General features: G+C 38.1%; 1 protein-coding gene across 4 annotated transcripts in view; it reads left to right on the top strand.

The window, feature by feature from the left end:
- Positions 1–24937, top strand: part of LOC114885223 (alpha-2-macroglobulin-like) — a 73542-nt gene that overhangs the window by 41450 nt on the left and 7155 nt on the right. For all 4 annotated transcript variants that reach the window (XM_029204802.1, XM_029204803.1, XM_029204801.1 and 1 more), the window contains 21 exons: positions 1194–1314; positions 2083–2197; positions 2344–2453; positions 4506–4667; positions 6061–6288; positions 6531–6594; positions 7718–7860; positions 8893–9042; positions 10944–11111; positions 12065–12173; positions 13710–13830; positions 16897–17125; positions 17859–17985; positions 18338–18459; positions 18863–18914; positions 20856–20939; positions 21211–21387; positions 21712–21799; positions 22770–22926; positions 23688–23762; positions 24210–24390. In XM_029204802.1, the coding sequence (XP_029060635.1) occupies positions 1194–1314; positions 2083–2197; positions 2344–2453; positions 4506–4667; positions 6061–6288; positions 6531–6594; positions 7718–7860; positions 8893–9042; positions 10944–11111; positions 12065–12173; positions 13710–13830; positions 16897–17125; positions 17859–17985; positions 18338–18459; positions 18863–18914; positions 20856–20939; positions 21211–21387; positions 21712–21799; positions 22770–22926; positions 23688–23762; positions 24210–24390 (2783 nt within the window). The remainder of the gene's footprint in view (positions 1–1193; positions 1315–2082; positions 2198–2343; positions 2454–4505; positions 4668–6060; positions 6289–6530; positions 6595–7717; positions 7861–8892; positions 9043–10943; positions 11112–12064; positions 12174–13709; positions 13831–16896; positions 17126–17858; positions 17986–18337; positions 18460–18862; positions 18915–20855; positions 20940–21210; positions 21388–21711; positions 21800–22769; positions 22927–23687; positions 23763–24209; positions 24391–24937) is intronic.

The raw sequence follows: 24937 nt of genomic DNA, 5'->3' as shown, positions 1-24937 counted from the left end.
CTCTCCTGTTGCTTTTCTATTTCCCTTCTTATTTTCTTTCATGTCCTTTCCAACATTATTACAACTATGATGGGGCAGACAACTGTTCCTAGAGCTAAGCTATGCTAACAGGATTGATTCTGAAATTAATAAAGCTACTCGCGCATGCACGTACACATGTACACACACAAATGAGATAGTGTTGAAGGGTAGTGACTTTCCCTGTACCAGGTTGTAAAGTAAATTCAATCATCAACAGATCATTTACTTGACCTTGGACACATAGTGGAAAAATAGCTCAGATTCAGAATTTGTAGAGATAGGCGTATTACAGAAATGTCGTCTAACTCATCTGTCTACCTAAGGCATGTCACATACTTCTCTGAACTGCCATTTTCACTGATGAGAGTAGACATGATCTCACAGTCAGTCTTTTCCAACCTTGAAAATTCATGTTTCTAGGATCTTATTGCTCCCATCTCCAGCAGCCCAGCAGTAGCAGTACAGAAAGAACAGGCAGAGTGAAGAAACCAGTCCTAAAGACCTTCAGCTGGGTCCCTGCCCCAGCACTATCTCAGAGTAAGGTCACCAAGCTCCTGATCCCACAGAGCTGGTGAACCAGTACTCTTGCAAATATAGATATAGATATAGAGGGTATTTTGAAAAGGGAAGGAAACAAATACCCTCAAAACCACAGCAATTATCAATGATACATTTATGGCACAATCCCATTTTTGTAAAAAGTAAACAAGTAAAAGTCTACATGAACAGAGATGGCTACACATAGGAAGAGGATGATGGAAGGAGAGATACCATCATATTAATAGTTTATATTCCTAGGTAGAATTGAGAGCGTTTATTTCTTGTCTTTGTTTTGTTTTGTTGGTATTGTTTTTTCTCTTAAGATCTGGTGTAGCTTTGGCAAAAGAAAAATATTTTTTAAAAGATGAAACTGAAAATTAGAGATTAAGAAAAAAAAAAAAAGACATGGTAAAAGAAGACTGAAGTAAATTCCAGCATGTTGCACTGGAAATTTCTAAAAGAGAAGTTTCGTTACTTAGTTTACTTGCCCTCAACACTGTATAAGCCCTGCAGAAATTAGAGGGAAGTACAGAGTCTAAAAATATACTATAGCTAAAGGGAAAATATAAACAGGTAGAAAATGGGGGTGTTCAATGTCTGATTTGATCCATTTGGCAATGTTGTTATGACAGATACACATATGGGAAGCCTGTCCCAGGACGTGTGACTATAAACATGTGCAGAAAGTACAGTAACCCTTCTAACTGCTTTGGTGGAGAATCACATGCTGTCTGTGAGAAGTTCAGTCAGCAGGTATGTGGGAAACTACTCCTAGGGATTAACAGCCCAGGCATTGTTGATGAGCAGTGAGTTACAACATGGTGGTAACTCAGGAAGAGACCAATCTGTAAGAGAATTCTATGCTAGCCATAGTCGTTTTTTAAAAATCAGTGACTTAGCACAATAGGAATTATTTCTTGTAATTGTCCATTGTGGGTATTCTTGGTGCACCAAGCACCCAGAATGATTGAAGTTGAACCATCTCCAGCACCTGGTACCTAAAGCCGCCTTGAGTATCCATCCAATTACGTAAAGGAAGGAGAAAAAAGCATACAAATCTTAACCACCTTGGCTGGGAAAGGTGTCAGTTTTTCTCTCTTTCTATGAGCAAGAGCTTGTCACATGGCCCCACCTAGATGCCAGGGAGCTGGGAAACACAGTGCCCAGATGGGCAGCCACTTCCCAGCCACAGCTGTAAACTATGGAAGGGAAGCCAGGCTTCGGTGAAGAGTTAGCTGCCTGCTACAGTAAGATTACCCCCCAAGTTTTATGGCATTTCTTCATTTCTTCACCTCATTCACTCTGGGGAATATCAGATACTAAGGAATACACCTGTCAGTTATAAGCCAGAAACTGTTGTGAGGTGTCATTATAATTAATCCCTAGAGAATATTTATTGTGTTCTCATCATACAAAATTCCTAGGTTGTGTTGCCTCAAAAACAAAAAAAATGCCACCAGATTAACTGACCACTGATTTGTCCAGTCTTATGTTTTTGTATTTTATTTCGTCCCCTCCTAGCTAAACAGCCAGGGCTGCTTCTCTCAGCAAGTAAAGACCAAGATCTTCCAAATGAAGAGACAAGAGTTTGAAATGAAAATTGAAGTGGAGGCCAAGATTCAAGAAGAAGGAACAGGTGTGTATACCTCATGGGTATGGGAGGAAGAACAATGGACATGGATTTAGTTCCTTTGCCAAACAGTGAACTGAAAGGGAGGAAGTAGTATAAGTTCAGGGAGAGCATCCTTCCAAAAGTGAACTTATTTTTTCCTTCTTTTTCAGAGGTGGAATTAACTGGAAAAGGGACCACTGAAATAACAAGAACCATAACCAAACTCTCATTTGTGAAAGTAGACTCAGACGCTAGACGAGGGATTCCCTTCTTTGGGCAGGTGAGGTATTTTTCAATTCACAAATCAAACTGTACTCTCACCTAATACGTACAACATATTCTGCTAAAACTATACCTGGTTAATATTATCTGTTGATTAATATAATCAAAGGTATAAAACCACATAAAATAGATTTGTTCCTCTGTAAATTTGTACATCAAATCTATAAAACCATTCTAAAGCACTATCAAAATTAGAAGGTTTTGGGAACAGCACTGAGTGATGTCACTCAGTCTCTTTCCCATGGTTTACCAGGCAGTCTCAGATTTTTATAACATTTTTTCACAAAGCGTCTCGAAATTCCTGATAGCCAATCACATTATCCTTCTAACATTAACTTTGTATGGAAATGGGTGGGTAGGTGGCTTTCATTTTTATTTTGAAATATAAAAGATTCTACTGTACCTAGTGTTCCTTTCATGGATATTATATATACATTACTTTTTCAAGTATATTATTTTATTCAAGTATACTTATTCAAATATATTTGTTTTATTTTAGCAAGTATATTTTAAAAACAGTACACAGAGGGGTAAAATACTGATATTTAAAGTATACCCAGGGCTTCCCTGGTGGCACAGTGGTTGAGAGTCCACCTGCCGATGCAGGGGACACGGGTTCATGCCCCGGTCCGGGAAGATCCCACATGCCACGGAGCGGCTGGGCCCGTGAGCCATGGCTGCTGAGCCTGCGCGTCCGGAGCCTGTGCTCCGCAACGGGAGAGGCCACAACAGTGAGAGGCCCGCGTACCGCAAAAAAAAAAAATAATAATAAAATATACACAGATTTTAAAGATATAAATTTTTTCTCTCAGATCTACAAAAAAATCTGCTACTGTTATTTTTCTGTTTACTGTTATAAGCAGATGTGCTAATGGAGCTTTCAGACTCCAGAAGTCTGAGATGAGAGTTGTATGTACCTCCATGCATAATTACTGTGCATCCTGTTTTTAATGGAAATATTATAAGATGTCAGCTGTGGAGAGTGCAAAAGACAGAGGGACCAGGCTCCACAAAAGAGTAGTGGAATAAATTTTAGAATGTCTTGATTATGTTATGACAGCAAACATGTTCAGAAACTTTGGTCACTTCCTAAAATGAAAGTTCACTTCTTTAAATTTCTCAGAAGTATATTGTACTTTTTTGAGATTTTATTCCTGCTAAATAACTATCCTATTATCATAAGACTCTCACCAAAAGTGAAAGAATCAGAATTTTGTACCTATCCTGGTACACAGCTGACATTTCATTAGCAAACTTAGATCTCGTTAATCAATTACAAATACTAATCCAAGTCTGCTGGTTGTGCTTCCTTCTACCAAAAGTAGTTTATACTGAGAAAAAAAATCGCCATCTTTAAAATCTGAACTGAGCTACTAATCTTCTGGGTTCAGTATTAGCAGTAATTTGACTTTAGGCCCTTATTTAATATTCTATGCTTCTTTTCAATTTTACATTTTTCAAATGGGAAGTACCTCATAAAATCTACCTACCTTCCAAAAGTTTGCAAATCTAGGTCAAGAAGCAGATATCATATATAAAACTAGAGGAGCACACAGGACAATATATTAGCAATTGCTAATATTAAACCTCAGAACACTAATCTGTAGAAAGGGAATGGTCTGCCATAAAATAAGTATTTGAGGCTCAATTAAATTTGACTAATGGGTTAAAAATTTTCATTATGGCTCTTGTGGTCTGTGACTTTCCAAAAGTTATATATAATACATAGAGTTTTCAAAATATCCACAGAATACGTTTCTCAGGTCACCTCTATTATCTCCATCATTCTCTACCCTTTTACACTATTTTTCGTCTTAGGACTGATTACCACTAAATAAGTATACATTACGCATTTATTTAGCAGCTATCTCTTTTACTGGACCGTATGCTCTAAGATAGAAGGAACTTTGTTTTGTTCACTGCTGTAGCCTCAATGCCTTGAACCATGTCTGACGTATTAGACACACTCAATAAATATTTGTAATAAAATGAATGTTTGGTGTCTATTGGATATTAGCCACGTAACTGATCTGCAGCTTTTAATCTTCAGGTGCGCCTAGCGGATGGAAAAGGTGTCCCTATACCAAATAAACTCATCTTCATCACAGCAGAGGAAGCCCACTATGACTCCAACGCCACCACTGATGAGCACGGCCTGGTGCAGTTCTCCATCAACACCACCAGCATCACGGGCACCTCCCTCACCGTCAGGGTAAGTTTGGAGGGAAGTTACCAATGATGTGAAGAAGTCTTGGAAGAAAGGTTGCAACCGAAAAGTGATGGCATTTCCAAGTTGTGTTTAGTCTTAGGGGAAAAAAATGCGAAACTAAATACCAATTCAAGGTCAATTTTGAAAAAGTTTGTTAAAAGGAGGCAGTATAGTGTTGTGGCTAAAGTGGGGGCTCCACGTGTGCACTCGCGTGTAGCGACATGAATCGTGCAAACGCTGTGGGAAGCAGCGTGGCAGTCCCCCCAAATGAGAACTACCATATGATCCAGTATTCTAACTGCTGAGTATACCTTCAAAAGAACTGAAAACAGAATCTCAAAGGGATACTTGCACAGCCCTGTTCATAGCGGCACTATTCACAGTAGCCAAGAGGTGGAAGCAACCCAAATATCCATCAACAGATGAACAGATAAACAGAATGTGGTATATATGTACAATGGAATAGTATTCAGCCTTAAAAAGGAAGGCTGTCACAGGCTACAGTGCGGACGAACCTTGAAGACATTATGCTAAGTGAAATATCCAGTCACAAAAAACAAATCGTGTATGACTCCACTTGCATGAGGTATCTAAAGCACTCAAAGCCATAGAAATGGAAAGTAGAATGGTGGTTGCCAGGGGTTGGGAAGAAGGAGAAATGAGGAGTTGGTATTTAATGGGGACAGCGTTTTAGTTTTGCAAGATGAAAGAATTCTGGAGATGGGCTGCATATTACTTAACACTACCAAACTGTACATTTTAAAATGGTTAAGACGGTAATTTATGTTGTGTTTTTTACCACAATTTTTTTAAGTGTAGGTTCCAGAATCAGATAAATTAGATTAAAATCCTGGCTCAACTCTACATTAAGAGCAAATAACTAAGAGTTGAGTATAGACTTCAACTACTTCACTAACTCAACTCTTGAACCAATGCCATTTACAGAAAGTGTTCTCAGACCCCTAAGGTTGCAATATTACATTTATTCATAATACCCATTTGAAACCCATCATAGATGAGGCACCTACTCTCTGATACGCAGTTCTTCCGTTTCGGAGGATTAGTCTCCTCAGTGAGGTTTCATAGCTCCAATGTCTCTGTCTGAATAGGTAAAGTAGCCAAAGAAATGTAAGCCAAGCTAATCAGAGCAAAGGATGCCTCCTTTTATGCTCTTCACAAATGTAAAAATCAATACCAACTCAAGGAGCCTCAGCCCTGTAAAGGCCTGCAATACCGATAAACAAAATAAGGGACCCTCCTCTCTCACTTTTGAGTGTGGAGCACAAGATTTCTAGGTACTAGTTAAGGTAGGATACTAAACGAATGCAATTCTGGAGCACACTGATTCTCTATGACATATAATCTATAAGATAATATTGTTTTTCTAATTCATTAGGTCAGACACAAGGATCATAGTACCTGCTATGGCTACCAGTGGCTGTCAGAAGAGTATGAAGAAGCTTATCACACTGCTAATCTCGTATTCTCCCAAAGCAAGAGCTTTGTCCACCTTGAGCCCTTGCCTCGTGAACTGCCCTGCGGCCGAGCTCAGACAGTCCAAGCACATTACATACTGAATGGACAGGTCCTGCAGGAGCTGAAGGAGCTCGTGTTCTATTACCTGGTGAGAAGGAAGGCCACTACTCTGACTCATCTGTAAACTCCTGTGTGGGCAAGGATTTATGAAGCTCTTTAGGCATCACTACTTTGACCTCTTATCCATGTTCCTTTTGAAAGTCTGACTTCTCTCAGGGCTAATTATTGCCAGCAAGGGCTCAATAAAACAAGCATATCACATAGAGAGCAAGACTTGGGGTCAGATCTCTGTCCGGCAAATTAAATCCCTTTTCATTTCCTTTTTTGCAGGTAATGGCAAAGGGAGACATTGTCCGATCTGGGACTCACGTACTGCCCGTGCACCAGGGAGACAGTGAGTATTTCCATAATTCCCCATTTCTGCCATACTCAGTCACTTGCAACCTTACGCTGCAGAAATACCAGGAATAGCTTCAAATAAAGAGAGAAAATTTTCATCTAACCCCAATAAAGAAGTTGAAAGGGGAAAGCAATAATGTTTCTTTCTTTTTTTAAACCCTTTATCAAATATTTATTTTCTTTTCTTTCAGGTTATTCTGTTCAGATTATTTAAAGTGTTTAGTTGTTTCATAATTTATGCTTATTCCAAATTTTCAAACCATAAATAGTCATGGACCTCCTTCTCAAAATGACATTTCAAAATTGTTTCAGACAATGGAGAGAAGGTAGAACTTTGGAGTGTCTTCTATATGTTAGGTCTTGTGCTGAGTCATTTATATCTTTACATCATATTTCCCTTTTGAAGATAGCTATGATTTTATGAAGAGGTAAATTGGACTCTCCCCAGGAACAAATGTGGAACAATATAATCCTCTGAAGGTTTCACCTATCCTAAGGGAGTCTAAAAGTTCCCTTAAGAAACTTATCAGTGAACTACTCTTTTGTTGCTACTTTGTAGCAACATAGAAGCACTATAGTAGAGAAGTTCGATGCAACTTCTAACAGTTCTATGTAGGCACCAAAAAATAAGTTGCAAAGGAGTTCAGTACTCCTCTTAAGAAGAAAGAATAGAATATCTGGTTCATAGAAAGTTAAAGAGGATATAGGGGTAAATACAATGTGTTAAACTCTTACTATTACATCTCGCAACTTCAAGTACTATTTCCCTTCTCTAGTGTAAAATCTAGATCAAATGGTAGCCAAATGGATGTCTCCACATCCTTAGATAGCATCAGAACTTTGTATAGATGAACTCAAGCTTAAAACTGGGAAGAAATCATTATGCGATTTTGAGAGAAGAGGGGGGCTATGATAAGGTTGTTTTTTTTTTTAAGCCAGGATTCTTAGAGATAGTCATCCATTTATTACATCTATTATTTCTTATATCTGTTACATCTACTAGTAGAGTCATCAACCAGACCAGGCTCCTAAAATGACATTGTACAGCAGAAAAGTGTTATTTCAGCCCTGAGCTGTCTAACCCATGACCACTTCCTTTCATTCTCTCTGTGCTCCAGTGGAAGGCCATTTTCCCCTGTCAGTCCCTGTGGAGTCAGACATTGCTCCCGTCGCTAGGTTGCTCATCTATGCCATTTTACCTGATGGGGAAGTGGTTGGCGACTCTGCAAAATATGAGGTCGAAAACTGTCTGGCCAACAAGGTGCGTGTTTTATATCATAAATTTTTCAACATTTAAAACTAGAAGTTACTATCACTATCAATTATTTTCTACATGCAAGCACTGGGGCCAAAAGGGTTAAATGAATTCACCAGAGGTTTTCAGCAAGGTAATGGCAGATCACACTAAGAAGCCATGTCAAGAGAAAAATAAATATCATATATTAACACATATATGTGAAATCTAGAAAAATGGTACAGATAAACCTATTTGGGAATAGAGGGCAGGAACAGGGACACAGACATAGAGAACAAACATGTGGACAAGGAGGGGGAAAGGGAGGGTGGGATGAACTGGGAGATTGGGATTGACATATAAACACTACCGTGTGTAAAACAGATAGCTGGTGAGAACCTGCTGTATAGCACAGGGAGCTCAGCTCGGTGCTCTGTGGTGACCTAGATGGGTGGGATGGGGGGGGGGCGTGGGAGGGAGGTTCAAGAGGGAGGAGATATATGTATACATATGGCTGATTCACTTCGTTGTACAGCAGAAACTAACACAACATTGTAAAGCAACTATACCCCAATTTAAGAAAAAAAAACGAAGCTATCCATGCCACTTGACCCCTAGTGCAAAATTCTCATGCATTGTCTCTTACCATATGATACAGTTCAGAGTACCTTGTTCCCTTCTCTTACGATGAAATGTTGGGAAACATGTAACCAAGTTTATAAGACTACAAAAGGGCCAAAAGAAAAATACAAGAGCATCTAGAACCATTTGCATTCCACCCACAGTTAGTTAATGAACACCTCACTATGTATCAAAGGTAAAAAGTGGCATCTCCAATTTAATAACTTATAAAAGCAGATATCATTATAATAGCTCAACTGATGAGAATCAGAGTGACAAAACAGGGAACCAAAGGCCTCAAGGCTTACATGGTGCCAAACATCAACGAAGTCAAACAAAGCGATTATGCATTGAATTTGCGGAGCACCCAGGAAATGCTGGTGAATGCATGGGTAAATCAGGAAATTTGTTTTTCTGACTTTGTCCCCAATTCCACAGGTGGGTTTGAACTTCAGCCCAGCACAGAGTCTCCCAGCCTCCCACGCCCGCCTGAAAGTCACCGCTTCCCCTCGGTCCCTCTGCGCCCTCCGCGCCGTGGACCAAAGTGTGCTGCTCATGAGTCCCGAGGCCGAGCTCTCTGTGGCCACGGTGAGTTCCGTCAGCCCCGGGGTCAGGAAGGGCCACATCAGGGACTCAGAGCAAGAAAAAACCCTGACTGGGATAGCATCTATTAAAGTTATATTTATCTAGGAGTTAATAGTTTTGAGCTCTTTCATGTGCACTTTTTTTTGGTGAGGAAGATATTACATATGAATATCAATGTATAAATCATGCACCATCCAAAATCCCTGAAATCCTAGAGCTTTATGAAACCAATAGTAGGAGTTTTCAAACTAGTTTTCATATTTCAAAAAGTCTAACAGAAATGGTACATATACCTGCACTTAGACTGCACAGGCTAAGTGAAATATCAAACTTCTTTTAATAAGAATTGTATCAGTTGAAACACTGCATGCCCAAGATGAACACAATTTCTGAAGGAAGATCTGTATTGTCTCTGATTAATAAAAATTAGGAAAAATTAATTACCATGTGATAAATGACATTAATAAATGAAACCTTTTCAAATACTGGGTTAATAGGAAAAATAGCAAAAGGGTATGCTTAGTGTAACAACGGGAAACTACTTAATGTGTCCTAATAGTAGTTTGCCCATTACTTCAAATTTTCAATGAGGGCAATTGGAATAACCTCTTACTGAAGTTTTTTTTCACTACCAAAATTTTATAAAGGGAAAGTTACGTTTTTACTTCCCTACAAGAGAAACTTATAAGAAAAGATCTCTTACTTTCTGGTTCTTCCAATAGTATTTAATTAAAAATATTAGAATACTTCTAAAGGAGATATTAAGTGCATAGTGGAAGCAAGGGAATATGTGGAATGCTAACATTAATGTTTTATGTTTGTATAACATAATTTTATAGTTCTCAAAGTTGTTTTCAATTATAACAATCCTAGTGGATAGATAAGGCAGAAAATTCTATTAGTTTGTTAATAATAAAGCAGAAGCTTTCATGTATCTAGTAGTAGACCTGGGTTAGAACAAGGGTTCCTCTCAATCTTTGATAATGTTTCACTAATGAAACGCTTGCACCTAGTAGCATAAGTCACTCATTCAACACATATTTATTTAGTGCCTACTGTGTTCTGGGTGTGTCCTAAATTCTGGGGATCTCATAGTGAACTACTAGAAAGAAAAAAATCCATGCACTCATGGAACTTAATAGGTGAGACAGACAATAATTATGTGATACGCTTTGGAGAAAAATAAAGCAGAGGGAGGAGATGGAGAATGCTAAGAAGGAGCTGCCTTTGAGAAAGTGCTTCATTTCATTGTGCTACTCACTTTGCTAATCTATTCTTATCAAACAATTTTGAACTCCTATAAATATAAAACACCTACAGAATTTTTATGTTTGTCTTATTCTTCCCGTTGAGGTGAATTTGAAAGTATCATTTTCAGTATTCTACAGTTAAAGTTTTATGTATTTTATAAAGATATGGAGCATTTAGTTCCCATGAGTAATACTAAGAAAATACTGTCCTGACCTATACAGAGGATACATGCTTATCCATGCGCCTGTTTAGAACATGTTGTCCATTTACTTTGTTAAACACTGAGTCAGTTGCTAACCACCAGATAGAGACGAAACTATTACCTAATTCTGCCATCCTGAAGCGTTGCACAATGTCTCAAATATAGCAAACCTCAATTTCTCTTAATTTTTATTTCATTCCAGCAGAGTCTAGGGTTTGCCTCTGAATTGCGTAACAAAAGATTATGATCCTGAGTACTTAGATAGGAATGTTTTAATTGTTTTTTTCCCTAAAATTGTTAAACGTTTTCAAAATCATCTTCTCTGTAAATTATCTAGGCAATGGAGCCACTCAAAGAAAGTCTGGTAGTGATTATTCTTTTCTTTTCTCCCTGCACTTAAGAAAAATAAGCCACAAGTAAGTTTGTCCTTTTGCCCTTTGCATTTGTACAGGTTTATAATCTGCTACCAGTAAAGGACCTCAACGGTTTCCCTGATCGTTTAAATCAACAGAAGGAAGACAATGAAGACTGCATCAGTCACCGTAATGTCTATATCAATGGGATCATGTATTCCCCAGTATCAAATACAAATGAAAAAGATATGTATAGCTTCCTAAAGGTAAGTCCATTATATTGCTGATGGTCAGTTCTTAAGGTTCACAGAATATTATATATGGAAAAAAATATTTATTTTAATGCTTCCATATTATAGTTGAGGGTAATGGGACATAGAGAGATCAAGTGACTTCTCCAAGGTCACTAATAGTAGCAGATCTACTAATAACAACAGAGCCAGGACTGGAACTTTTGGGATTATTAAGCAAGTTTTTTTTTCTTCATTCATTTCATTCATTTATAAATATTACACATGTAAAATAATTACTGTTGAAAAAGGTTTAAAAACAGAATGAAATTATCTCTATAAGTATATCAATTTCCTTTCTACTCATGTGAACATTAAAAGTTTACTATTAGGGAGGGCATATCTGTATGTGTATGGCTGATTCATCTTGTTGTGCAGTGGAGGCTAACACAACATTGTAAAGCAACCATACTCCAATTAAAGTTTTTTAAAAATGGTCAAATATCAGTAATTCCATATGGTTCTACCTGATTAGAATCATTAGACAGCTGAAAAACTGTAATATTTACACATCAAGTGAAACAATGCAAGCCTCTGTATTCCAAAGAAAAAAGTCTTTGCAGGAGAGAATGACCTCAGCTACTCTGAAATGTGCTTAAACCACACATACTCAGCACCAGGGCTTATGGCGCTAGCTTCCCATGTTTAAGGATGCCAGTGGTGAGGCTCAAAAGTTGGATTCTGACTGAGCTTCCTCAGTGCACAGTAAAGACGGGTGTTAGAGCGGGTGTTAGAGTAACAGTTATAGGTAACACTGGGGTGACAAGAGACAGGGACACTGTCTGAAAGAAACAACTTCCGAATCCAAAAACACAAAAAGATTAATATTAAGCTAGTTGGACTGTTTGTTAAATTCAATGAACAGAAGTATGTGTATATTCATATTTTATGACATTTGTGTACTGATTAGGTGATGATTTCCTTTACAGGATATGGGCTTAAAGGTATTCACCAACTCAAAAATTCATAAACCCAAAATATGTCCACAGCCTCAACAATATAAAATACAGTCATCTCAAAGACTGTTATCTTCTCCAGGTAAGAAATTAAGAAAAATTAATTGCCTAATACATTGAACCAAATAAAATAATTCTTTAAAAAAGATAAAATGTGATGAAATTAATTAAAAAGGACTTGTGATTTCAGACATGGAGAACAGACTTGTGGTTGCCAAGGGGGAGGGAAGAGTGGGGGAGGGATGGACTGAGAGTTTGGGGTTGGTAGATGCACACTATTACATTTAAAATGGATAAACAACAAGGTCCTACTGTAGAGCACAGGAAACTATATCCAATCTCCTGAGATAAACCATAATGGAAAAGAATATAAAAAAGAATGTATATATGTGTATAACTGAGTCACTTTGCTGTACAGCAGAAATTAACACAACATTGTAAATCAACTGTACTTCAATTAAAAAAAAAAGAACTTGTGATTTAGATATATTAAGGTTCTTGCTCAAGGTCACATAGTGATACAAATCAAAAAATTCTGTTTGTGTCCAGCTCCCACGTATGCAGCTGGAAAGAACACAAGGCAGGCTGTAAAAACCGTTATAAGACAGGTGCAGATATGAAGAATAAAAGAAAGGATTGATTCTGATTGAGGAATCAAGAAGTCATTCATACAGAATTTGCTTCTAGTAAATGGAGCTGTGTGAGTTTTAAAAGGGAAGGGAAAGTTTCCAGGCATAGGATAATGTAAACAGAAACAGAAATTCACAAATTGGGACTATATTCTCACCAGTCAAGAAAAGAAGCTCTTTAACTTCCCCAAAACATCAGCTAATATCCATATTGAAATCACACTCATTTGTCAATGATATGGGCTACTTCTTTGATGAATCATATAGTAATCAATCATTTATTTATTTATGGTCTAATACTGTCAAATCATGGTTGAATATAGGTTGAGTACAAACAAAAGAGTTTGTCAAAAATCAAGGTAAACATTCAGTGAGAATCAAATGGCTATACGGAATTTAAATAAAGATCATTGTATATTTTTATTAGTATTTATAAATTATATCCTTTAATCCTTTATCAATAAGATTTGTAGTAAATTTATGTATGAACAAGTGTATAGATGGACAACATTTGTCCCAGTGACAAATCTTGTCTCTTGTGTCTTATCTTCTGACACATTTGGGAATAAAGGGTCACATTAGGGAATAAAGAGCTTTTTAAATTCTTGATTCTCTCACTCCTACAAACGGTTTCTCAAAGCCACTGTCAAAATGTCTGGGTTCGATTTTTCTTTGCTCTCGCAGAGGTGCAGAAGCTGCAGAGCATCCTTTCTGCCTCTAGGTTTCTTTCACAGGCAGTCCAAGACTCGTTCTGCCTCTAGGTCTCAACTGTTCTCTGATTGTGATTCTCTTCCCCCAGCTCACTCCTAGCTTACTCTAATACTTCAGAATTCATCTAAAAATACCACCTCCTCCAAGAAGCTTTCCCTTAATACCCAAGTATCCTCTCCTGGTTCCTATCTATTTCATCACCCTATTTCTTTTGTAGCACTTACTACAATCTCTCATAAGCCTTATCTTTATATTTATTGTTTCTGTCTCCTCCGCAGTCGTAGCTGAAATGGGAAGAAGTCATGAACTTATGCATATAATACGTATTTCAGAGCCTCCCACAGAGACTGTGCGAAAGTACTTCCCTGAGACATGGATCTGGGATTTGGTGGCAGTAGAGTAAGTAACTTCTTTCATATATAAGATGCAACAATATAGATTCCTCACAATTTTCAATTTTTAGCTAGTTTTTCAATATCCAAGTATATCTTTTGGACACATTGCTGTGTTCAGGTGAGGTTTAGTATAATACTTCTGTTATGAAGTCTCACTAATCTAATTTAGTATCAGAAATTTTGCACAAATGTCATTCTAAGATCTCCAGAAAATGAGCACAAGGACTAAATATAACCAAGCACTGCACAGATTAACACCTATAAGAGATCCTTCATTGCTCGGCAGTCCTGAGTAAGCACAGGGTCAGTCAAGCCAGCTCTACACAGTAGTAGTAGAATTTAAAATTATAAACCTTCCCTCAGTGGAACAGTATTTTAGAGAAAAAAATTTAATAACAATCTAAAACTACATATTTATCACTATATTGTCTATAACAGATTATACTGCAACTACATGTCTAAGGAGAGACTGATATAGACTAGAATTGAAAGCAGATTTGGAAAAAGGGACTTATACATTCCCATTTCAAGCCTTGATTATACTCTCCATTATTGGTATTTCTACTAAGTGCATTCAAGTCATGACAATAGAATCATTTATATAGGGGTACTCTTCCTAGAAAGGATTTACAGGTATACCTCAGAAATATGACAGGTTCCGTTCCAGACACTCCAATAAAGCAAATATCACAATAAAGTGAGTCACATGAATTTTTTGGTTTCCCAGGGCATATAAAAGTTATGTTTACACTATACTGTAGTCTATTAAGTGTATAATAGCATTATGTCTTTAAAAATGTATATACTTTAATCAAAAATACTTTATTGCTATGAAATGCTAACCTTCATCTAAGCCTTCAGCAAGTCGTAATTTTGTGCTGGTGGAAGGTCTTGACTTGATGTTCATGGCTGCTCACTGATCAGGATGGCGGCTGCTGAAGGTTGGGATGGGGCTGTTCCTTAAAACAAGACAGCAATGAAGTGCGCCACGTCAATTGACTCTTCCTTTCACAAACAATTTCTCTGTAACATGAAATGGTGTTTGATAGCATTTTACCCACAGTAGAACTTCTTTCAGAATTGGAGGCAATCCTCTCAAACTCTGCACTGCTTTGGCAACTAAGTTTTTGTAATATTCCAAATCCTTTGTTGTCATTTCAACGACCTTCACAGCATCTTCCACAGGAGTAGCTTCCATCTCAAGAAACCACTTTCTTTGCTCATCCATAAGAAGCAACTCCTTATCCATTCAAGTTTTAACAGGAGATTGCAGCAATTCAGTCACATCTTCAGGCTCTATTTCTAGTTCTGGTTCTCTTGCTGTTTCCACCACATCTGCGGTTACTTCCTCCACTGAAGTCTTAACCCCTCAAAGTCATCTACTACTTCTTTCAAACTCTTGTTAATGTTAATGTTAATATTCTGACCTCTTCCTATGAATCAAGAATGTTCTTAATGGCATCTAGAATGGTGAATCCTTTCCAGAAGGTTTTCAATTGACTTTGCCCAGATCCATCAGAGGAATGACCATATACAGCAGCTATAGCCTTACAAAATGTATTTCTTAAAGACTAAGACTTGAAAGTCAAGATTACTTCTTGATCCATGGGCTTCAGAATGGCTATTGTGTTAGCAGGCATGAAGACAACATCAATCTCATTGTGCATCTCCATCAGAGCTCTTGGGAGACCAGGTGCATTGTCAATGAGCAGCAGTATTTTGAAAGGAATCTTTTTTCCTAAGCAGTAGTTCTCAACAATGGGCTTACAATATTCAGTAAACCATGTTGTAAACAGATGTGCTGTCATACAGCCTTTGTTGTTCCATTTATAGAGCACAGGCAGAGTAGATTTAGCGTAATTCCGAAGGGCCCCAAGATTTTCGGAATGATAAATGAGCACTGGCTTCAACTTCAAGTCACCAGCTGCATTAGCCCCTAACTAGATAGTCTGCCTGTCCTTTGAAGCTTTGAAGTCAGACATTAACTCCTCCTCTCCAGCTATGAAAGTCCTAGATGGCATCTTCTTCCAATATAAGGCTGTTTCATCTACATTTAACATCTGTTATTTAGTGTAGTCACCTTCACTAATTATCTTCTGGATAATTTGCTGCAGCTTCTACATCAGCACTTGCTACTTCACCTTGAGCTTTTACGTTACAGAGATGGCTTCTTTCCTTAAGCCTTATGAACCATTCTCTGCTAGCTTCAAACTCTTCTTCTGCAGCTTCCTCACCTCTCTCACCCTGCACAGAACTGAAGAGAGTTACGGCCTTGCTCTGGATTAGGCTTTGGCTTCAGGGGATATTGTGGCTGGTTTGATCTTCTATCCAGACCATTCAAATTTTCTCCATATCGGCAATGAGGCTGTTATGCTATCTTATCATTCAAGTGTTTACTCAAGTATCACTTTTAATTTCCTTCAAGAACTTTCCTTTGCATTCATAACTTGGCTAACTGTTTGGTGCAAGAGGCCTAGCTTCCAGCCTATCTCAGCTTTCAACATGCCTTTACCACAAAGCTTAATAATTTATAGCTTTTGATTTAAAGTGAGAAGTGTGCGATTCTTCCTTTCACTTGAATGCTTAGAGGCCATCATAGGGTTGTTAACTGGCCTAATTTCAATATTGTTGTGTCTCAGGGACTAGGGAACCGCAAGAAGAGGAAGAGGAACAGGGGAATGGCTGGTCAGTGGAGCAGTCAGAACACACACAACGTTTATCTATTAAGTTTGCCATCTTATATGGGTGCAGTTCATGGCACCCCAAAACAATTACAATAGTAACATCAAAGATTGCTGATCACAGATCATCGTAACAAATACAATAATAATTTAAAAGTCTGAAATATTGAGAGAATTACCAAAATGTGACACAGAGAGATAAGGCGAGCAAATGCTGTTCGAAAAATGACACCAATAGGCTTGCTTGATGCAGTGTTGCCACAAACCTTTAATTTGTTTAAAAAAGAAAACACAGTATCTGTAAAGCACAATAAAGCAAAGTGCAAGAAAATGAGGCGTGCCTGTATTTAACTGCTTACTTTTTGTTCTGCACATTGCCACCTCCCCAGCTCCTCAGGTGTGGCTGAAGTAGGAGTAATAGTCCCCGATACCATCACTGAGTGGAAGGCAGGGGCCCTCTGCTTGTCCAGTGACACTGGACTTGGTCTCTCTCCGACTGCCTCTCTCCGAGCCTTCCAGCCCTTCTTTGTGGATCTCACGATGCCCTACTCTGTGATCCGCGGAGAAGTCTTCACACTCAAGGCCACTGTGTTAAACTACCTTCCCAAATGCATCCGGGTAAGGACTTCTCTTTATTAACTTGAACACAAGGTAACAGTCAAGTAAATTAAAAACTGCATTCCTGGGAATACTGACAAACTCCTGTGTATAAGATGGGCTCACCAGGAGATAATACTGTCAGAGATACTCCTATGTTATATGACTATGGTTGCTGATATCTCCAAATACCAAATGACAACTTAAAACAAGGTTCTGACCCTTATCATAACCCTTTAAAGTTAGGAAGTTTGTGTAACATGAAGATTTATGACATGAACAACAAAAACCAGTATGCTGATTCTCATGTCTTATACTCTCCAAGGTCTCAACCTCTACATTCCCATATATTTAACTTTTCTTATATGATTAACTGTATTAAACTTAACTTTTAAAGTTATTTATGTGCATCTTACCATAATTGTTTATAAATCTTGTATACTCTGCTGGGAGAGCTGAGGGTATGGTCAAGATCCTAAGCCAAAGGAGTAGAGCTTCCACAGGCAACAAACATACCCCATCATGACTTTTCCTCTCCTCCGCTCCTACCACGTGAAAGAGCAGATTATCCCCAAATACTAATGTTTAGATGTCAGATCCACTTATAAGATGCTCAGTCTTCATTTATATTATCTTCAATATTAGGCAACCTGAAATCTACCCAATCCCTCAATGTGCTTTATTTCAAGCCATTCTTCCTTTGGCCCCCTTTCCCTCTGGTCTATTTGTCTTTTTGTCTCATGCGTGGTTTCAGGTCAGCGTGCACCTAGAAGCCTCTCCTGCATTCCTAGCTGTCCCAGGAGAGAAGGAACAAGAGACTCAATGCATCTGTGGGAATGGCCGGCAAACCGTGTCCTGGGCAGTAACCCCAAAGTCATTAGGTGAGAGACAGCCTCCTAGAGGCAGTTCTCTACTCAACGACTGTATGTGTCTGTCTATGGGATCCTCATATCAAGGCAAAGACGCCCCCACCCCCCACCAAATGGTAGAAGTTTTTTCTTTGTCTTTCATTCTAGGATGTCTAGAAGGATATACCCTCTTCCCTCACCTCCGGCTCCACCTTGGATTCCCAGTATCATTAGCCTCTAGTCTATGCTGCTTCCATTCCTGCTCCTATATTTTTATAAAACAAAAAAATAAGGTCACAAAGCATTAAACATTTATAAATCTTGGGGTTTGGAGGCATGGAGGAAGAGAGAGATGGTGCTCATCTCTACTGGCCCCTTTTTCCAGGGAATGTGAATTTCACAGTGAGTGCAGAGGCACTGGAGTCTCAAGAGCTGTGTGGGACCGAGGTGGCTGTGGTCCCTGAACATGGAAGGAAAGACACAGTCATCAAGCCCCTGTTGGTGGAAGTAAGTAAGCCTGCCCATTTGATAAGTCACAGTGAGTCAAGAAAAACAATGGTGAATCCAGCTGGGGTTCCAACTTTTAGGTAAGAAGGGCTAAAAAATAGATATATGAAAAAAGAAATATATATATATATATAGTCATGGGATATTTCACAATATGATTCTCTGTGTGTGTGCTTCTCTGTCTCTCTCTCTTGATTTTACTTTGTAACTTTCTCCTCCCTTTCTCATCTATCAACCTGTCTCCTTCATATTACTTATACTTATAGAATTTGCTTCTATAATACATTTGAAAATCAGTTCCAATCCTTCTCTTCATCAAGAAACCTGTAGTTCCCCTATTAACACACATGTCCTGAAAGTCAGTCCATTCTCACTTCTAACTTTTCTTTCTTTCCACCTAAAGCCTGAAGGACTAGAGAAGGAAGCAACATTCAACTCCCTGCTTTGTCCATCAGGTAAGACCAGTCATCATAATTAAAACAACATTGACTAGAATACAATATTTGAAGTTCAAAGTATTTTATATATACCATTCCTACACTTTCCCTATGAGGTAAGCAAGACCCGAAGAACCATCAACCCATTTTGTAACTGAGGAAACTGGTTTTTAGAGAGGCCAAGTAATTTGATCAGCTGAATATCCATATCCCAGGAATTCTGAGTCTTTATTTCTTAAGCACCTGTGCAAACATCAAATTGTCCTTCTGACCAGTGTATGATGTGGTTATAGGTAGAAAGTGGGTAGATTCAAAATGAATACTGCCAAAGGGGATATTTCCTTGGATATTTAGTAATACCACACATGGGTAGCTGAATTCAAGCCCCTTCAACACTGAGTTTTGCATAGCTAACCGCACTGGATAATGAGACTATGCTATTTCTAGAAGAAAAGGTTGCCATAGCCTTTACCATTTGTCATGTCAATATTTGTTTGGTGCCAATCCTATACCTAGTATCCTATCAGTCATTGGGAAGGGACTAAAGAAGCTTACAGTAAAAGATACAGCTTTATCTTTGTGGAGAATTTCCTAAACAGAAACATTTATAGAAATTTAGTACACTAAGAAATTTATCAACACAATGTGTTCTCATCTCAAACCAATGTCTAGTCAACACCATGTGTTCCTTACCTTTCTGTACCTACTAATTTCTGTTTATTACCTTTTTTGTCATATCAATACTTAAAATATATAAAATGTATTCTAAAAACATAATTGCCTTATTATTTAGCCTTATTTCTACATTTAAGTGAATTTAGTCCTTACTACCAAATCCACATATGTCATGTTTTCTTACAAAGCTTTTTTTGAAGAGAAGTTTTTGACATACAAATAATACATACATAATTAATATAACTATGTATGTATTTAACACATAATTATATTATGTATTTAACTACATGATTAAACTTAATTACATAACTATCAGTAATTACTATAATTGATAATACATACATAATTAATGTATACAACTTAATGAGTTTGGAGATAAGTATACACCTGTGAAACTGTCACCACGATCTATACCATAAGCCTATCCATCACTTGCAAGAGTTTCCTCCCACTCTGTTATTATTATATTTTTATAATATAAGATCTATCCTATTAGCAAATGTTTAGGTTTACAATACAGTATTGTTAACTGTAGGCACTACGCTTTACAACAGACCTCTTGAATTTATTCATCTTGCATAACTGATAGTTTGTACCCTTTGACAAAAGTTTTATTATTAATCTTATGAAGACAGGATGCAGTATAATGATAAATACATTTTTCTTTTTTCATCTTCATGTAATTTACTAATATTAAAATGCCGGCAAATGTATGCTTATCAGCAGCAATTAATTTATTTTCACTGAGTCAAATACTGTTCATCTTCACCCCTAGCCCCATGTCTAGAGGTTCCATTAAAAATACTGTCTTCATATCTGGTGAAATTTGATGGAAGTAAAGACCGAGCATTATGGTAGAATTCAGGAACTTTTTGAAGATTTTTCCTTTGCTTATATATACATAGTGGGTTTTTTGCATACAACTGTTGTGTAAGGAGACTGGGGATGGACATGAAATGTATCACACCTTGTGATAACGATCTTGTGTTAGCCATAGGATGATTACAACAGAATCACAACATCACAGGTACTTGTCAGTTTGTAGCCTTCTTTTGGAATGCAACTCCACATACAAGGAGGTTGGGGAAGGAAAGTTCTAGAAATCTCAGAATCCCATTCATATATGTTGAAGGTATTTTTTAAAACTGGAATATTAAAAGAGGGACAACTTTTCAGAAGAAGTTTAGGTACAAGGCATAGTTCTGGCTTCTGGGTCTTGGAACTCTTCAGGAAGATATACAGCAGAAATCATCTTCATTGTGGCTGATTTGTTTCTTTCTCTAGGTGCCGAGGTGTCTGAAAAATTATCTCTGAAGCTGCCACCAAATGTGGTAGAAGAGTCTGCCCGAGCCTCCTTCTCAGTTTTGGGTGAGTCTCCAGCCCTAGGGGACTACTGTACTATATTAGACAATGTCCACTATATTTTTTCCATAAATACTTTCTCAAAATAACAGCTATACTTTTAACTTCTTTCTTCTTTGGACTTATTTATTGCTTCCAATCATACTTCTGTTCCTTGAAGACACCCTTCCTAAAATTCCTCATTTCTTTACCTTAGCTAATTATTCATTTCTTCTTAATGATTCTGATAGATTATAATCTATAAGCTTTATGACTTCCCATCTCTCCCATTTCCTAGGAGACATATTAGGCTCTGCCATGCAAAATACACAAAATCTCCTCCAAATGCCCTATGGCTGTGGAGAACAAAATATGGTCCTCTTTGCTCCTAACATCTACGTTCTGGATTATCTAAATAAAATACAGCAGCTGACTGCAGAGATCAAGTCCAAGGCCATTCGCTACCTCAACACTGGTGAGTCACTGAATAAGGGAGTGAAAATTTCACAGTGCAATTTTAACAATAGGTTGGAATCCCCAATAGGCTTGAGTTGCTTATCAATTCTATGATATGTAAATTTATCATACTACGATAGTTACAATAATAAGAATACTATGACAGTTGACTTCATGGTACCTAGCCAGTGTCCAACCTCCAATAAAATGTTTAGGACTCAGAACCATCTAACATATTGCAGCAAAATTTAGGAACTATCACAAGATGCCAAGGCATTTTGTTTATTTCTCTGGCTACAGAATGTACAACCCGTCATGTTGCTTCATTAACCTTCCATTCCAGGTTACCAGAGACAGCTGCTCTACAGGCACTATGACGGCTCTTACAGCACCTTTGGGGAGCAACATGGCAACAATGAGGGTAACACCTGGTAAGGGAAAGACAGTTTTTTGAGCTCCTATTTTTGTGTCAGGTCTTTTACATATATTATCAAAATTATATTCCCAGGAACCCTATCAGATATGTATTATTAAGCCTATAGTTGGCTATACTAGATAAATATACCAAAACTAGCAAGGTAACAAGCAAAAAAGCTGAGATTCAAACACACGTATGTTAGATTTGTCCCCAGAATTCATCCTGTTCATAATACACCAAGGTATTCTTTCTGAAATAGCTATTTTTTTTCCTAAAATAGCCCCCATAACCATGATTTTTTTAATGAGATAGCCAGCAAACATATCATATAACTTCTAGATAAACCATGTTCACTTCAGTTTATGTTTTTAGATCATATTCATCTTAATCACTAATAAATTCAATAATAGGAGGAAAGAAATGAGATGGAGCCAGTGATATGAAACACCGTTTTAAAATCCCTAAGGCAAAGCAATGGCAGAAGTTACTGCATGTAAGAGCTGTGTATGAGAAGATTCTGCATCTACAGAAGAAAATCGCTAAAGAAAAGATTTAAAGCCTTACTCAAATAAAATAAAAAAATAAGTAACATTAGTATAGTTGACCCTTGAAACACATGGGGGTTAGGGGCACTGACCTTCAGCAGTAGAAAATTCACATATCACTTTACAGTCGGCCCTCGGTATCCCCAGTTGTGCATCCACGGATTCAACCAACTGGGGATCATGTAGTATTGTAGTACATATTTAGTAAAAAAAGAAATCCATGTGTAAGTGAACCCATGCAGTTCAGACCATGTCGTTCAAGGGTCAGCTGTACGAGAGCTAGCAGAGTCATCAAGTAAAGGCAATGGGAGCTCTAAGTAAAGAATTCCTGTTAGATGACACGTCAGTGTGAGAAGTGTCCTATGAAGCCTGTTGCTGTGATGTGGTTATAAAACCACTGTAACAACGTAAATGTGATCATCACTTCCTCCCCTTCAGGCTCACAGCCTTTGTACTGAAGAGTTTTGCCCAGGCTCGAACCTATATCTTCATTGATGAAGCACATATTACCGAAGCTCTCACCTGGCTTGCCCAAAAGCAGAGGGACAGTGGCTGTTTCAGGAGTTCTGGGTCACTGCTCAACAATGCCATTAAGGTGAAGTGTTCTCGGAGCTAGTGTTGATTTGTCCATTACACTGTCCTCAAGGATGAGGAGAGGAAGTGATAACATAAGAATTCCTTAAGGAAGGTATCAGAAGAAAATAAAACCTGGATAGCACCAAGAAAGAGGGGCTGGAACTCAGAGTGATTGTGATACTTTGCTTCATGGGGATGTATATGGGTAAGGACAAATTCCATGACAGCAGAACAAGGAGCTGATTAAGAGCATTCTCAAAAGTTATTGGGAGTTTTTAAATTACTGATTCATTTTCAGTACTGGTAATTGATCTGTTCATATTTTCTATTTCTTCCTGGTTCAGTCTCGGGAGATTATACCTTTCTAAGAATTTGTCCATTTCTAGATTGTCCATTTTATTGGCCTATAGTTGCTGGTAGCAGTCTCTTATGACCCTTCGTATTTCTGTGGTGTCAATTGTAACTTCTTTTTTCATTTCTGATTTTATTGATTTGAGCCCTCTCCCTTTTTTTTCTTGATGAGTCTGGCTAAAGGTTTATCAATGTTGTTTATCTTTTCAAAGAACCAGCTTTTAGTTTCACTGATCTTTTCTATTTTTTTAAGTTTCTATTTTATTTATTTCTTCTCTGATCTTTATGATTTCTTTCCTTCCTAAACCTTATGCTTTAGGCACAAGGTTAGGTTGTTTATTTTAGATTTTTCTGGTTTCCCGAGGTAAGCTTGTATCGCTATAAATGTCCCTCAAATTATTCAAATCTGTCTCTCTCTCATATTTACAGGGTGGAGTGGACGATGAAGTGACCCTCTCTGCCTATATCACCATTGCCCTTCTGGAGATTCCTCTCCCTGTCACTGTAGGTGCCCTTGCTGAAGCCTCGTTCTAGATGCAATGAAACTGCTGACCTGATGTCTGAAACAACACCCCACTAAAAACCAGTTGTCAGCATTCCTTCTATGCAATGTCAATGCTTCCCAGATCAATAGAGAATTTAGTCAGTCCATTAAGAAAGATTTACACTTCCCCAGTGACGACCCTAGTCTGTTTTTCCCCTAGCAACCCCACTACCACCATCACCACACATGCAGAATGAATTCTAAAGATATGGCCTATATTCCTGCCTTATGAATGTGAGACTAACAGATTAAAAAAAAAATACTATTCTCTCTATCCGTAAGAATGAGGCTAGAAAGACAAATGCTTTCCAACAACTTCCTGACCTCTGTGCTGTGGTCTGTGTTTACCCGGGAGCACTAGCCCCCCTATTCACACAGCTCGCTCCCTTCTCGCTCTGCCTTCCCAGCACCCTGTCGTGCGCAATGCCCTGTTCTGCCTGGAGTCAGCCTGGAAGTCAGCCAAGGAAGGATCCCGAGGCAGCCACGTCTACACCAAGGCACTGTTGGCCTATGCCTTTGCCCTGGCAGGTAACCAGGAAAAGAGGAGAGAAGTCCTCAAGTCACTTGATGAGGAAGCCGTAAAGGAAGGTGAGAGCACACCCGGGATCTTTCTCCCATCCCACAGTCTCTGGATCAAGGATTCCATATCAAAAATACTCCATGACTACCTCTCAGGACCCCCTTCCCCTCTCTTCTTTTGTCTATGTCATTATGGACTCAGGGATTTCTTACTCAAGTCACACATCCAAAGATAAGAGGCAATGTACTGTATATATACAAAAAGGCATAAAGAATAATAAGCAAACACCTTTAATACTTCCCTTCCAGCTTAAGAAACAAAATATTACCAATGCTGGAAAAATCCCTTGTGTACCATTCCTACCTGCAAAAGTAATTGTTATCCTGAATTTGTCATTACAAACTCCATGGATTTATCTTTTTACTGCATACGTACCCCTAAATAATATTCAGAATGTTTACATTTTTCCTCTTTAGATAAGAAGTATCATCCTTCTGAGTATTTCTGCTTGATCCTTGTCTGTCTGTCTGCCTTTTGCTTTTTAAGTTCAACATTAGGCAGGCTGATAGGAGTCTCCTGTATGGGTATGTTCATTTTCACTGCTGCATGATACAT

Source organism: Monodon monoceros, unplaced genomic scaffold, assembly GCF_005190385.1.
Source record: "Monodon monoceros isolate NGI ecotype Baffin Bay Population unplaced genomic scaffold, NGI_Narwhal_1 Super_Scaffold_6, whole genome shotgun sequence".
Taxonomy (NCBI): domain Eukaryota; kingdom Metazoa; phylum Chordata; class Mammalia; order Artiodactyla; family Monodontidae; genus Monodon; species Monodon monoceros.
This window is presented reverse-complemented; position numbering and strand designations above follow the sequence as displayed.